Source organism: Photinus pyralis, unplaced genomic scaffold (assembly GCF_008802855.1).
Source record: "Photinus pyralis isolate 1611_PpyrPB1 unplaced genomic scaffold, Ppyr1.3 Ppyr1.4_LG1, whole genome shotgun sequence".
NCBI classification, from domain to species: Eukaryota; Metazoa; Arthropoda; class Insecta; order Coleoptera; family Lampyridae; genus Photinus; species Photinus pyralis.
This window is the reverse complement of record NW_022170249.1, coordinates 41,627,456-41,640,512: the sequence shown is the minus strand read 5'-3', so window position 1 is coordinate 41,640,512 and position 13,057 is coordinate 41,627,456. Positions and strand designations below refer to the sequence as shown.

The window sequence follows — 13,057 nt, the reverse complement described above, 5'->3', positions numbered from 1 at the left end:
CGGACAGTGCAGCGAAAAGCGCTACAGGAACATCCACAACCCTAAATAGAATAACATCAGAAGATGTAGCCAACAACTTTAAAAAGGAAATATTGGAAACTTGGAACATCTCTGTTACTTTATCCTGACTATGGGTTTGATGGGTTTCTTTCGATGTATGATGAAGAACTATGTCAGTGTGCAAATTTTCAGAAGGTATCATTGAGAGCTTGAACACTTTTTCAGATTTACTTTTCATAATAATTAATTTGAAACCTATAATTAATTCAGAAAAATTGATATTTTTCACATCACATTCTCACTTTTACACCACATTGTAATGATCAATGTTTGTAATCATAATTATCAAAATAACGTAAGCAAGTTTATTGAATAACTTACTTTGTAAGTACCTTTTACTTTTTAACATTTTTATTTTAATCCTTGGGTATCCGCCATATTCTCAAGTGGGCAGGTAATTAGTATTCATCCTACGACATTTTTAATCTGAAACGTTATTAAAAATTACACATCAGAAATTACGTAATAATCTAAAATTTACTGCTAATTAACAGTTCGGCTGTTCCTTAAAATCTAATTAAGAACCGCATGGGAATTCGTTAAAAAAGCTCACGGCACGTTTGCTCTCTTGAACAGATGATTGCACGGTGCGCTACCACTGATTGATGAATAATGCTGTAGTCGATAATTTCGAAAATTCTTGTCATAGTAATGTCGGAAGAACCTTAATTTCAAGATAAATCAATAATATGCACTTATTTACACCAAGGACGCCACCTGACAAATTTAGTAGGGCAAACATACCTTTCATCGAATTAGAAACGAAAAATTAAGTTTGTTTGTCATTCCGGAATAGGAAGTTTATAAAGAGATGTTTTGATTGTCCGTTTCGTTCTCATCAAAAACCCTCATAAAAATAGAAATATTTTATGGTAATAAAGCAATATAAAAATGCGAACGTTCAAAAGAATAAACATAGAAATGGGTAAGCATCCAGCAGAACTCGTTTAAGCTAAGAGTATCGCTGCGCTTTTTTGAAACAATAAAACGAATTCAAACATTTGACCCAAGACAAATGTCTGACAAGACATTCCACTTTAGCTGGACCGCGACTTGAATTATAAATATTTGTTAATAGTTCAATACAGGTATGGTGAAAGACTAAAAGAAGTGGACATATAGTGATGGGTTGTGTAAAATCATACATTCACATGTCGAAATGATATAGCATACATTAATGTCTAAAAGTTATTTTCTTTCCAAGAATTTTCGTATGATGGCCTAACCGATTCATTACTTTACAAAACACGCGAGGATACACTAATTTTGGTAATTTAGTTTTTTTTATTATCTTCATTAGCCCTGACTACTTTACAAATTTGGGAATAACGAGCCGCCATTTAACGATCGCGACCTGTGCTATTTTGTTAGTCATGCAATTATGCTATTATTTGCACTATGGGAAGGTACATTATTCATACTACTTTGAAGTTTAATTAAAAGTAATTAACTCACGAACATTAATTTGACAAGGTCTCCAATACGTTGTGTGCTATAAAGTAAGAAGATTTGTAATGGGAAACATCCACCCTGAAATACATGCACGTGAAAGTTGTTAAATGTAATGAGTTAAAGTGAAAGATAAACAACATCGAAGGTGGTATTTGTAACTTATTTGTTTTTGGTAATAAAACTTTAACAAACTCGAAAGAGAAACGTTTCTTTGGAGTGGTTGCAAGATGCCATTACAAGAGATAATCACGTTTTTGTTCATTTAATAAAGCATTAAATACAGGTGAACTACCACGGCGGTTATTAAAAAGCACTAAAAATGTAATTGTTATGCATTTTTATGTAACGTTATTAGCCGACTGCGGCGAGCTTCATTCATTCGTGCAGAAATTGGGGGTTGTTCGTATTCGTATTGAAAAAGATAAATAATGTATTTCCAGATAGAGCTTTCCTTATGATATTGTTTTTCTGGTTCGAGATAAGGTTGCGGCAATTTGCTGACAATGTGGGACCATCTGAACTCTTAGTTAATAGAATTCCCTAAATAACAATGCTGTATGTGTGTTTCATAGATGAAATTACTAAATAATTGTAAAGTGGGTCTAGATCGTAAAGTACAAAGGAAAGGGTTGGTAAAAAATAGGCGAAGGTCTATAAAAGAGGTAGCTAATGCACTGTGAATTATTCTGTTCTGTACATAATTAGGAGCAAAAACGGTTTGCTAACTTTTCTTTTCTTTAATGACACATAATGTGATTCCTAAATTTAACTTAACAAACCAAACAAATAATGAAGGATCTACGCATACGATAGTGAATCTTATTTGTACAGCCCTCGGCCTCACCGGTGGTTTTTTTCCCGCCTTTTGGTTATAAGATTTCAATCAAATGAAACTTCCGAGGTGGTTCGTATTAAATATACATTTATGCCTCTTTTTCACGTTGAAAAATCTTAGCGAAAATGATGTTTTATAAATCTCTATTCTCTCCGCCAGCGCAAAAAAAACCATTTGAATATCCGCTGGTAAATACTCGTAGCTATCAAATGATACGTTTCCGGGGTTTTTTTTTACGTTGGATTATAACCGTCCATTTCTACTGCAACAAAAAAAGTACTATTGGACATCCTCCTGGTAAATGAGACCTTTCCGAGCTTTCTACGATGTTCCTCTGAAGAATGGAGAGCGGAAGGACATAGTGTACGGATCATCGCAATACTTTTGTAAAATGCGCTAAAAAGTGTATAGAGCATCTGATAATGCATTTTCTGCTCCTTAATGTTTCCTTCTTAAAATACATGGTCTAACAAAATTGAGTAGTGGAGGGAACCAAAACAAACGTTTTCCCCAGACGGGTTCCCAAGCCTCCAAAACATTCTGCCATCGTGTTTTTGACTACGTTTTGATTCAGGGGCTTTCGATTTTATGATCGTATTTCCAATCTATGGTTTCTACTTCAGATATAATTTTTTTGTTTTCGGTTATGTGAATGGCTTTCCACGCCACCTGAAAACTAAAGAAATTGACAGTTTATCTCATCGGCATCGAGTAAATTAATCTCCTCGTGATATTTTTCTAGGAATATATACCTCTTACCTCCCACCACCGGGCAAGATGTGTTCCCGTTGAATGGCAGAATATTCGCCAAAAAAACCGCCTCTGAGTAATCAGGCACGAAAGCGAACCACTGACAATTTTGGCTCCAGAAAACGGATTAGCACACGTAAAGGTACAAAATCCGACAAAAACTCGAAAAAAAAAATGAAAATGACTGCAAATTTACAAGGAAATTTTTTTACTTTTTTTGCACTGTTATTGATGCGCATAAAATGAATGCAGATTGGCTTTCTTTTAATATGTCCTGCTAATAAATTTACATTACATCTAAAAATTCGTTGTGGATAGTTTTTTAACCCCATTTCGCCTGTGAACCTTTCATATTGCGTTGTAAGCGCTGCGTCTAAGTCAGATGCAAAGTTACGTAGATAAATACGCGCGGAAACCGGAAAGCAAGAGAAAAGAATTTAACACCACGCACAAAAGTTAAACATGTACCTACTGGGGCACTCCAGATCGGTGCCCCAAATGGACGTTTAATCACGTATACGGAGATAAACGAAGTCAAGCAAATAATTTAAACAGGGAAACTTACACATATACCGCTTAATAGCGAACGTCGCCGTCGACGAAAGTATGTCTGGCGATAGCAGGCGACAACAAGAAACATATTGGTGAAAGTGAGCGCGGCTGCACGATCTCTACGAACCTAAGAGTTTCGTTCCGGTGTGCGTGAAGCCGAACATGTGGCAAAATTTTATTTTATTTATTTATACTTTATTAGATCATATTTACAAAGAAATTCTTATCGAAGAGGCGAGGTATCGGTACTAACCGTTTTTCAACCCTACCAAAAATATGAAGCAACTATATGTAAGATTAAGTATACTTACTATAAATGAATGAAATTTAAGTGCAAAAAAAGAAAGAGAAAAAGGAGTATATATTCTGACTACTCAGATATTGGCTTGATTGTTTAACAATTTTAACTTTAACTGCTTTTTGAAGCTCTTAACAGAAGTACAATTTCGATAAATTACTCTGAAGTTATTTAGGAGTTTACAAGCTATGTAATGAAATCCACATTGGAATTTACTACTTTTGTGGGGTGGAATACAATAAGAATCAGCATATCTAAGGTTTTTTTTTGTGTACTGAGTGTGTTTGAGTAAGCAATGTAGACAGATAAGATGGGCACTTACAAGTTACAATATTATAGAGCAAGCTAGAGTATAAAAGAGAAAATCTGAAATCTAATTTAAGTAACTTTTGTACATTATACTGTGGTGTGACATGGTCCCTGCGATTTACATTAAATGAGAATCTAAAACAGTTGTTTTGGAGAACCTGAAGTTTCTGCTTGTATTCATTTGTTAAATAGTTGTAGTATACAGCAGAACAGTAACCTGTAACAGTAACGCACAAAAGATTTAAAAGAAAAGTTACAGTCAATCACTAGACCAAGACTTTTAACTTCTTCCGATAGTGGCACTTCACTGTCGTTTAATTTAATTTTGTTGCACAGAGTTGAAAGGGCTAGAGCACGCACAGCGTTGGAACCTATGCATATACCGCCTCTGTTTTAGATGCATTAATTAATAGACCGTTATCTTTTGACTATTGAGAAGATATACGTTGTAAATTAGTATTTAGTTTATCAATAGATTCATTAATACATAAAAGATTACAGCTGATATACATTTGTGTGTCGTCGGCATAGAGATAGAGGCTTATTTCAGATGTTGTGTGGTAGGGTAGATCCGCAGTAAAAATTATGTATAAAATGGGTCCAAGAATACTCTCTTGCGGCACCCCTTGGTTAACCGGCAACACATCAGATAGAACTGAGTCAATTTTCACTCGTTGATTTCGGTTATGCAGATTTGCTATTCGTTTAAACAGTTACGAGGTCGGTAGGTTCAGGATATAGGTTCCGCAAGATTCAAATAGCGAGATAAGTGGGAGAGCGGGGATTCCAAGCTGGATTTAGCCAGTCGAAACGTACCATTTGGGTGCGTTAAAAATTTCACCTGCAATTCTCGCTAAAAAGGAACTCTGAATGTTGAATCGTAATCGTAAAGCTATGCCCAGTTTGAATTTCATGTAATTCGATTCATAACTAACGGTGGTGTCAAAAGGGCCTTTGTTATTTTTTTGTCCTACATTTCCAATTCACAAACCCCTATTTTCAGAACTTGATAAAGAATCCAGCAAGATTTCATCATGTCATCATTTTGGGAAATGGCCGGTAACAGATTTGGCTGGAGTAGGTAACTATTTTTTTCAGAAATAAGTCTGTTAATGGGGAAGTTAACTTCTATGGAAACAAATGTATTCATGTAGGAGGTTATTTATCAGATATGTTAGACAGAAACGTGAAAGATCGGCTCGGTTGTCATATTATTAGTCAATTAAAGCAAACAACGTAGAAGAAGTAGATACACAAACAACAAAAAAACTAGCGCATTTCATTTCGAGAAGAATTGGAAACATTGATCTTACCTATATGTTCATTCTCAAATTGGTAGTATAAGGACCGCAAAGGCGGGAAAAATGTCTACTTTTACCATTGGGAAATTGTGCTAAAAATGAATTACACAAACAATACAAAGCTGTAATTTTTGTGATCAAAATCAAACTAGCTATAGTAACATTCGACCTAGAACGGTGATGTAGAAAATAATGCTGGCAATAATTGACTAATTTGGCCTCACGCACAACCTATTCAAGGAATAATTCATTACTTTTAAAACCATTGTAGAAAGGTTAACAAATTGTCTAATCATTTAAACTATTCGATCACGCATGTTCTACATCCCAACAGTAAGGGAAAAAGGATCGAACCTCTAATAATGAAACGTATGGATTCTACTACATAGATAAGATTCGATTTGTACACCTTTTAGCGAATACTATTATCCTGCAAATCACAGCATGTAATAGTAGAACGTCTAGAAACAAAGGAAACAATAAAATTTTACAACTTTCCTGTTCCGCATATAACTAACAACAAATAAATGACTCCGCAAGTTGACTGCATAATTCACGATCGCGCACCTTATAGTTTCCATTAATTAAACACTCGTGTATTCAGTATTATTCAACAACGGTCAAGAAACTAATGAATTAGCAAGCAACACTATATTTACTGACATTAGCAAATTTTCTAATCAGGTTCCTATCCAGACAGCATATGCGACTAAACGGAAAAAAAATTTTGTTAGGAAATACTTAGGTAAAAAAAATTGTAAATTATATACGAATCTGTACAATTTTTCGAACCACACAAACGGAAGTGTTGTAAATTCGAAATTAATGCAGGCATATTTAATTTGTTGATCATAATAAATTAAGGAAACAACTTTATGGAAAAGGAATTTGCAAGTTTTGCTAATAATTTTATTTTAAATAGTTTATAATTTTGCTCTAACGCATTAAAATACGTCTATAAACAAGAAAGCTGCCACAATTTTAATTCGGATTTATAATTTCTTTTGGCACTTAATTGATTATACTGCGTATTATTTATTAGCTCCGCTAACTAGCATGATTGATTACTATTTCATTTTCAAAACAATTTGATTAAATACAACTAGTTCATTTATATTTTAATTGCTGTTTTTCTTTCGTCCTACTACTCTTAATTTAATACCTTCACTTTTGATAACTGTCAAAAGGTATGATTAAATTTTAATTAATTTTAATGCTTTTATTTAGAATACGGACATTTTAAAAACCTTCTGATCGCCTTTAAACAAAATAGACTGACATGATTATTTATCAGAGAAAAATGAATTTTAAAGATGGCATTGTTTATTAATATAATCCCCCCGAAAATCAACAGACTTGTTTTTTAACGTTTTGATTCGCTACTGAAAAGTGGAAAACTTTCTTCGAAAGTAATATAGTCGTTTGCACCAGAGAGGACTTTAACGTTACTAGTTGGTGAACCAATTTCAAATAAAGTTCATTATTCTCTATCACATGTCAACCGAGCGACAAAGATATGGTACCTAACAATTTGAAAAACCAATGTCACCATCTTTTTAGTCGAGTGAATGGCCTTTTGTCTTTTTCACCGTGTCATTCCACTGTTTATTGTATTTTTATTGTGTCCGGTTCTCAGCCGTTGTTACGAATAGTCCTATTAAACCACTTGAATATATGACTGAATACATTCTCAGTAGAGGTTTGGAGCTCGAAAGGGCTTTTAGTCTGGGGGAAATGTGGCACCAGTCAAATTCAGAAAACTTCTTTAAACACTTTCAAAAATGAAATAGGTAGTCATTCATAGGTGATGTTCACAGCTTCTCTAATTTGGCACTTTGGGACATTCTGAGCGCGATTGCAGCTTTTGGCTTTTTGGTTCTAAAAAGTTAAGGGGAGTTTTTTTATAAAGAAATTTATATATATTTTGGAGAACCTCATTTCATTCTTATCGTTTGACAAAAATTTATCTTGAGGGACAATCAGACTGATCATCTTTTTTTGATACTCCGGTCATTTTCGTATCCATCAAATAGTATTACTGAATTTTGCCCAATGCTGTTTTCTATATTACCCGATGCAATAAAAATCCACAATCAATAATATAAATTTCAATGGGGCTCAGCAAACTGGTGATCAATGGGACGAAACATTTATCATAAACAGGCGACTTTTTGTCTTCCGGATTTCGCCTGTACCTTTAAACAGTGAAAGTGGATACGGAGCAAGTTCATATTTGAAAAATTCCGCGCGCTCATCATCGTGTTTTTTTTGCTACTAGCAGTCTTTGGAAAAGTGTTAATGGACCAATTGCGTTTTACCATGCGCTTTTACTGCAAAATTTGGTGTTGCAAGAGGCAAAACTGTGTCAAAGCTTTTTAGTTCCAACGTTTCCTGCTATATACACAAAATTTGACTCCGTGTAAACGAACCGTTACGTAGGTGGGCAGGCACCGCGAAGGTTTTTAGACTTTCTTTTTGGGTTGAGCTAATGTATGGGTGCTCGTCGAATTCTTAAATAGAATATATTTTTGTGTGAGTATACAAAGTTACAAAGGCTTTGCAATTGGATATTTGATGAATTTGGCTACAATTTGACTAGTACCTACTAGACTAGAAACAATTTTTAGTGATAGTTTTGTCGACCTAGGCCGGAAAGTGATGCATTTGGCTACGGAAAACCAAGCTTGCAGAAAAGGAGACACGATAGTACATTAAGTATGGATAATGGTAAGGGGTTTTTACCGTTCGAAGACAATTGTTTGCAATTATTGTATGAGAACGGTAACCCTTACGTTCGACGTGCTTATAACATTTTCTGCGCGATCGGAATTAAAATTATGCAAGCAATATAAATATTATATGAAACATTAATGAGCGAAATAAATCGAAATGGTCGAAGTGGTATGGTAAATTCCAACTACTGTCATGGAAACACCCATGGTAAGTATAAGTAGTCAGCATTAACCGATCGCGTAAAAAAATTGTTTATTTTCTCTGACCGTGATTAGTAATGATTAGTACTTTTTACATCAATAATGCAACCTTCGTGTTGCAAACCGATAGATTTCATATATTTTTAGCCGAACTTGAAGTAACGCTTATGTGCTCGATTTTCCGTCGTCTGTCTGTCTGTTCCTACGAGATCTCGGCCTCTGGGCCACCTACAGTCTTCGGGTTTTCGCTAATTGATAGCTGCTATGGTCTATATTTTTTTATGACTACTATGGAGTAGTTTAACTATATGCATTAGGTATATCGGGTCGTATTGTGTAGTGGAGCAGCTGCGCGATTACGGCACTAAGGCCTTCCTTTTCGAATTCGGGTTCCGGCAAGCGTTATAGAGGGTTGGGTTCGCAGAGCGGCCTTGGATTAAACTCAAAATAAAAATAAATCAAATATGAATAAGTGAAATACCTAGATAATGAGCATGAATACGTACAAGTACAACAGACATTTTTTATTCAAAAAATTACTTTACAAAGAGAAAACCCTCTCAGTAAGCGAAATTTGCTTTTCTGGAGCACCTCCTTTCAATGAAATGTTTTGTTATACTTAATTATTAAATTAGTGCATACAGTATCCCCCTCGATATCCCCATTATTTAACTCCATTTTTCTCCAATTAAACACGCCATCTGTTTTAAGGGAATGGCTTTGGAATGTAAGATACTTTGTTCTGGAAACTACCTACTATCTACTTACCTGTTTCTTATAATTTTGACTTCTTTGCATAATTTAAAATGCCGCAAGAGGTCTAGAAAGTCATTCATATTATAGGTACAATCATGGCCTAATATACTCTTATTAGGCCATGGGTACAGTAGGAAGGTATTAGATACTCCTACGTACCGTTGATGTACTTAAAGATTGTACAATCTCCAGGATCTATTATCAGGTGCCGACAGTTAAGAAGAAAGGACATTTCGTAGCCGCCTACGATAAGCGTGTAAATTTGTAATTTGCGTAAAAGATCGAGAAATTGCATCATTGATTCAAGTTTTTCTGATACTTTAACATAATAGGCCGTATTTATAAGAAAAAGGATTACCTTTTACTTGCAAAAATCAAAGCTTTTAGTTCACATTTTATTCAAAAAGAAAAAGGAGAAAAAGGTATGTGCTAGAAGCAAAAGGGGTTGCTCCAAAGAAAAAGGTTTAACTTTTTTAAAATTCATACAAAACTGCATTTGCTTTAAAACTGAAGGAATTACGTCAGAAAATGTGCATCTAGTCCGCAGACGCTTTTGTTGGTTTACTTTATTGGTATACATGCAATTGTAGAGCAAAGGTGTTCAGTTTTCGAGATACTCCCCATGACGGTATGGTGGACTGACGAGCACGAAAAGTGTACCCATTCCACGTTAGGGAGGCGTTCTGCGATTTTACTGCATTCAGAAGGTTTACGTCTCGGTTTAACGTTTACTACAGATATACGCGTATATCTGTGCGTTTAGTGTTTTCTAAAAGATTTGACGGCTGGTGAGATGCAATAGAAAACAACGTTGCATAAAAGTTTTTATTTTATAGCAGATGTTAAATTGAAATGTTAGATTTAAATGAGTAGGCTAAGTATCTCTTTAACAGTAAGGGTAGATAAAGAGAAACAAACATTGTGCATTCCAATGATGTCATTCTTAAAAAAAATAAGACGCCGAGCACAAAATAAAATGAAGTTCAAAACTAAATTTATGTTATTTCCATGGACACGACGGGAGAACTTAAGCTTGCTATTTTGGACGTCTAAATTAAATACCTACAGAATTTTCAGAAGTTTTATAGTGATTTCTATGGCTTCTGCTATAAAATAAAGTTGTCTTGTTATACACGACGATAAAGAGAAACTTAAACCATCTTGTAAAACATCTTTCACTCCATGGATAAGACATCCCTTTATCGCCTTGCATATAAATAACCATTATCTTTGTTTATTCAAAAGCTATAATTTATTAAACAATTAAAAAAACATTTGTTCTTTTATTAAAAATTGACTCTACGAAATTCATATTAGGTTCTTATTCTAACTAGACTGTTTACTAGAAAGATATGCAATGTACCACTGTTCATTTTTAGCGCATTTTTGAAAAAAAAATACGCTATTATATTCGTTATGACTGGCTGGCCGGCTGTCCGGGTGAGATCTCAGCAACTACAATAGCTAGAGACTTCAAATTTTCACTAAAACCTTTCTAATGTAGTGTAGATGTGCAGGCTCTAGTCTATTTTGAGTTAGATTACTTGTGAGATCGATAATTTAAGAAAATAATTTAGATATGGTTTTCGGAGGTGCTATAATTTTACCGTTAGATGCGCTACCAGTATAAAAACTTAATTATTTACTTTGTGATTTGTTTTACAAAATAAAGATATACCCTCAACTAACGCAGCCAAAATTACTCGTGAGATCGATAATTTTTAAACTTCGCTAATAAAATACTGACCTGTATTACCAAAAATGCGCTTTAATCATGCATATGCTGATTTACAACTTGTTTGCCGTTGTATTCCTATAATTACTGCAATTCCCACCCACAAATCAATTCATATTTGAAAATAGAAAAAGTCATTAAAGATGAAAATTATTGTGCTGAGGTTGAGCTGATATTTCCGCAAGGGGTAGTTGAGTTTTTTTTAAATATCGTGAGATTCATTACATTTATCGTAAGATCGTGAGAAAAATCGTAAAATCGTGAAATCTGGATTACAACTTGTAACTTATTCGGTGGCGCAACGTATCCCGCGCCTTCCTATCTTTTCCCTTTTATTGAGAGGATTTACTTGCCAGGAAAAAGAAAAGATTATGAGTACGAAATATAGCAAAACCTTTTCTTTCAACCTTCTGCTTGTGCGCTCCACTTTTTACTTTTACCTTTACCATATTTTAAGAAGGAAATACTCTATTTTTATATATACGGCCTATTGTGATTTGTGAAGTGCGTAACATATTTTTGAAAGTGCATGTGTCTGATAATGATTGAAAATACGAAAATGATAAAAGCCTTACCCATTTTGTGTAGGACCTTATGTGTTTAATTCCGCGCGACGTACTTTTTTCATTTAAATATTTTGACTTGCAAAAAAACCACATTTTTTGCGATGCGGGTAAAAATTTATATTCCAACAATAAAAATGTAGTAAAAACCTTGTTTTGCAGTGAACAATTTCCAATAAAATACATTCCACATCAAAGGAATGTGGCTCGATTAATTCCATATCTAATATTATATTGCTGATTTTTGTAAAAACACGCGCATATAGATGGACCAGTCATCATAGAAAGGTCTACTAATTAAAATTTTTATTTTATTATCTGTGCCTTATACGAGCAAAACACAAAGGGCAGATTTAGAAATCTCCGAAATATCCAACTGTTTTGGAAGTACTGAGAGTAATAGATTTCTAGACGAAATGGTCCAGGTTTTATTTATTGGGAGTAAATCGCACACTGGGAAAGGAATTGACTCGGTTTTCTTTCAATGATTTATAGTCGCACTACTGAACTATCGCGCTTCAATTACAACCGTGATTGACCATCTCGGTTTACTTTCAATCGTATATCTAAATACATTAGTTTCCATAGTCTCCAGAATTTAATAATTCATAAACCTGCAGAAGAAAACAGTTTACTAAATATTTAAATGTCCATCTTTTGCATACATTTCCTATTTTTTCCACTTGTCTATTAGTGATATGTGATTTGTGAGCCTTGTAAAAGTGAAACCGTTATCTTTACACGATCAAGGATCTCTAATTCAAAATTTGAAATTCTATTAATAATAAGGCCGATGGAGGATGCATCGCACATCTAAAATGCGTAGGTTCAAAATCTGATACGTTTTCGGGATAATTAAGTAGGTAACCTGTTTAGGTACAAAGCAGAACATCAAGGTATTTAAACAATTTTCAAATTAACATCGGAGCGAAACGCTTCTTAATTAAAATAATTACGGAAAGGTATGTTTTCGGGGATAATCTGTAGGTAGCTGCTGCATTTCAAAGAAAGGCGAATCCCGACAATTTTGTTACCTGAGACCAGAATCGCAACTCTCAACAATAAGGATTTCACGTGTAATTGTTTACTCACCACCAGTCGGCGTGGGTGAGGTGTAGTAGGAGCGTCCATAAAGCGACGGCAGCAAGACGTCCCGCGCCGCGACGCTTCATGCCGCGATTTCACAATAATAACACTGCACTTACTTCCACAGAATCCAAGCTAGAACTGAGTTTGTATATTCGCGCCGCCGTCAGCGGGGGCGTTCATACAACCACTTGCTTCCGATCATTGGTTAAAGGACGATAAAATCTCCGCCTGTTTTCACTTCCGGATACACGTGCAGAATTGCCGGATGAATTGTCACCTATCATCGGTCGTTAAAGGATCAATCCTATTACAGATCAGATGCGTCCAGAAGATTCCTCTTCCATAAATTTGCTTAACATTTTCGAAATCTCGAATAAATTACGATACGGAATTCAGGTATATTAAAGAAAACAAAGTAGTACCG

The 13,057-nt window shown here is 34.7% G+C and overlaps 1 protein-coding gene across 1 annotated transcript in view; it reads right to left on the bottom strand.

Annotated features, from left to right (window-relative positions):
* The window catches only part of LOC116158998 (protein Wnt-4-like), a 92,491-nt gene extending 79,723 nt beyond the window's left edge, over positions 1-12,768 (bottom strand). The window contains exon 1 of the mRNA XM_031471887.1: positions 12,637-12,768. Coding sequence (XP_031327747.1) covers positions 12,637-12,716 — 80 coding nt within the window. The 5' untranslated portion in view covers positions 12,717-12,768. The remainder of the gene's footprint in view (positions 1-12,636) is intronic.
* Between the last annotated feature and the right edge of the window lie 289 nt (positions 12,769-13,057).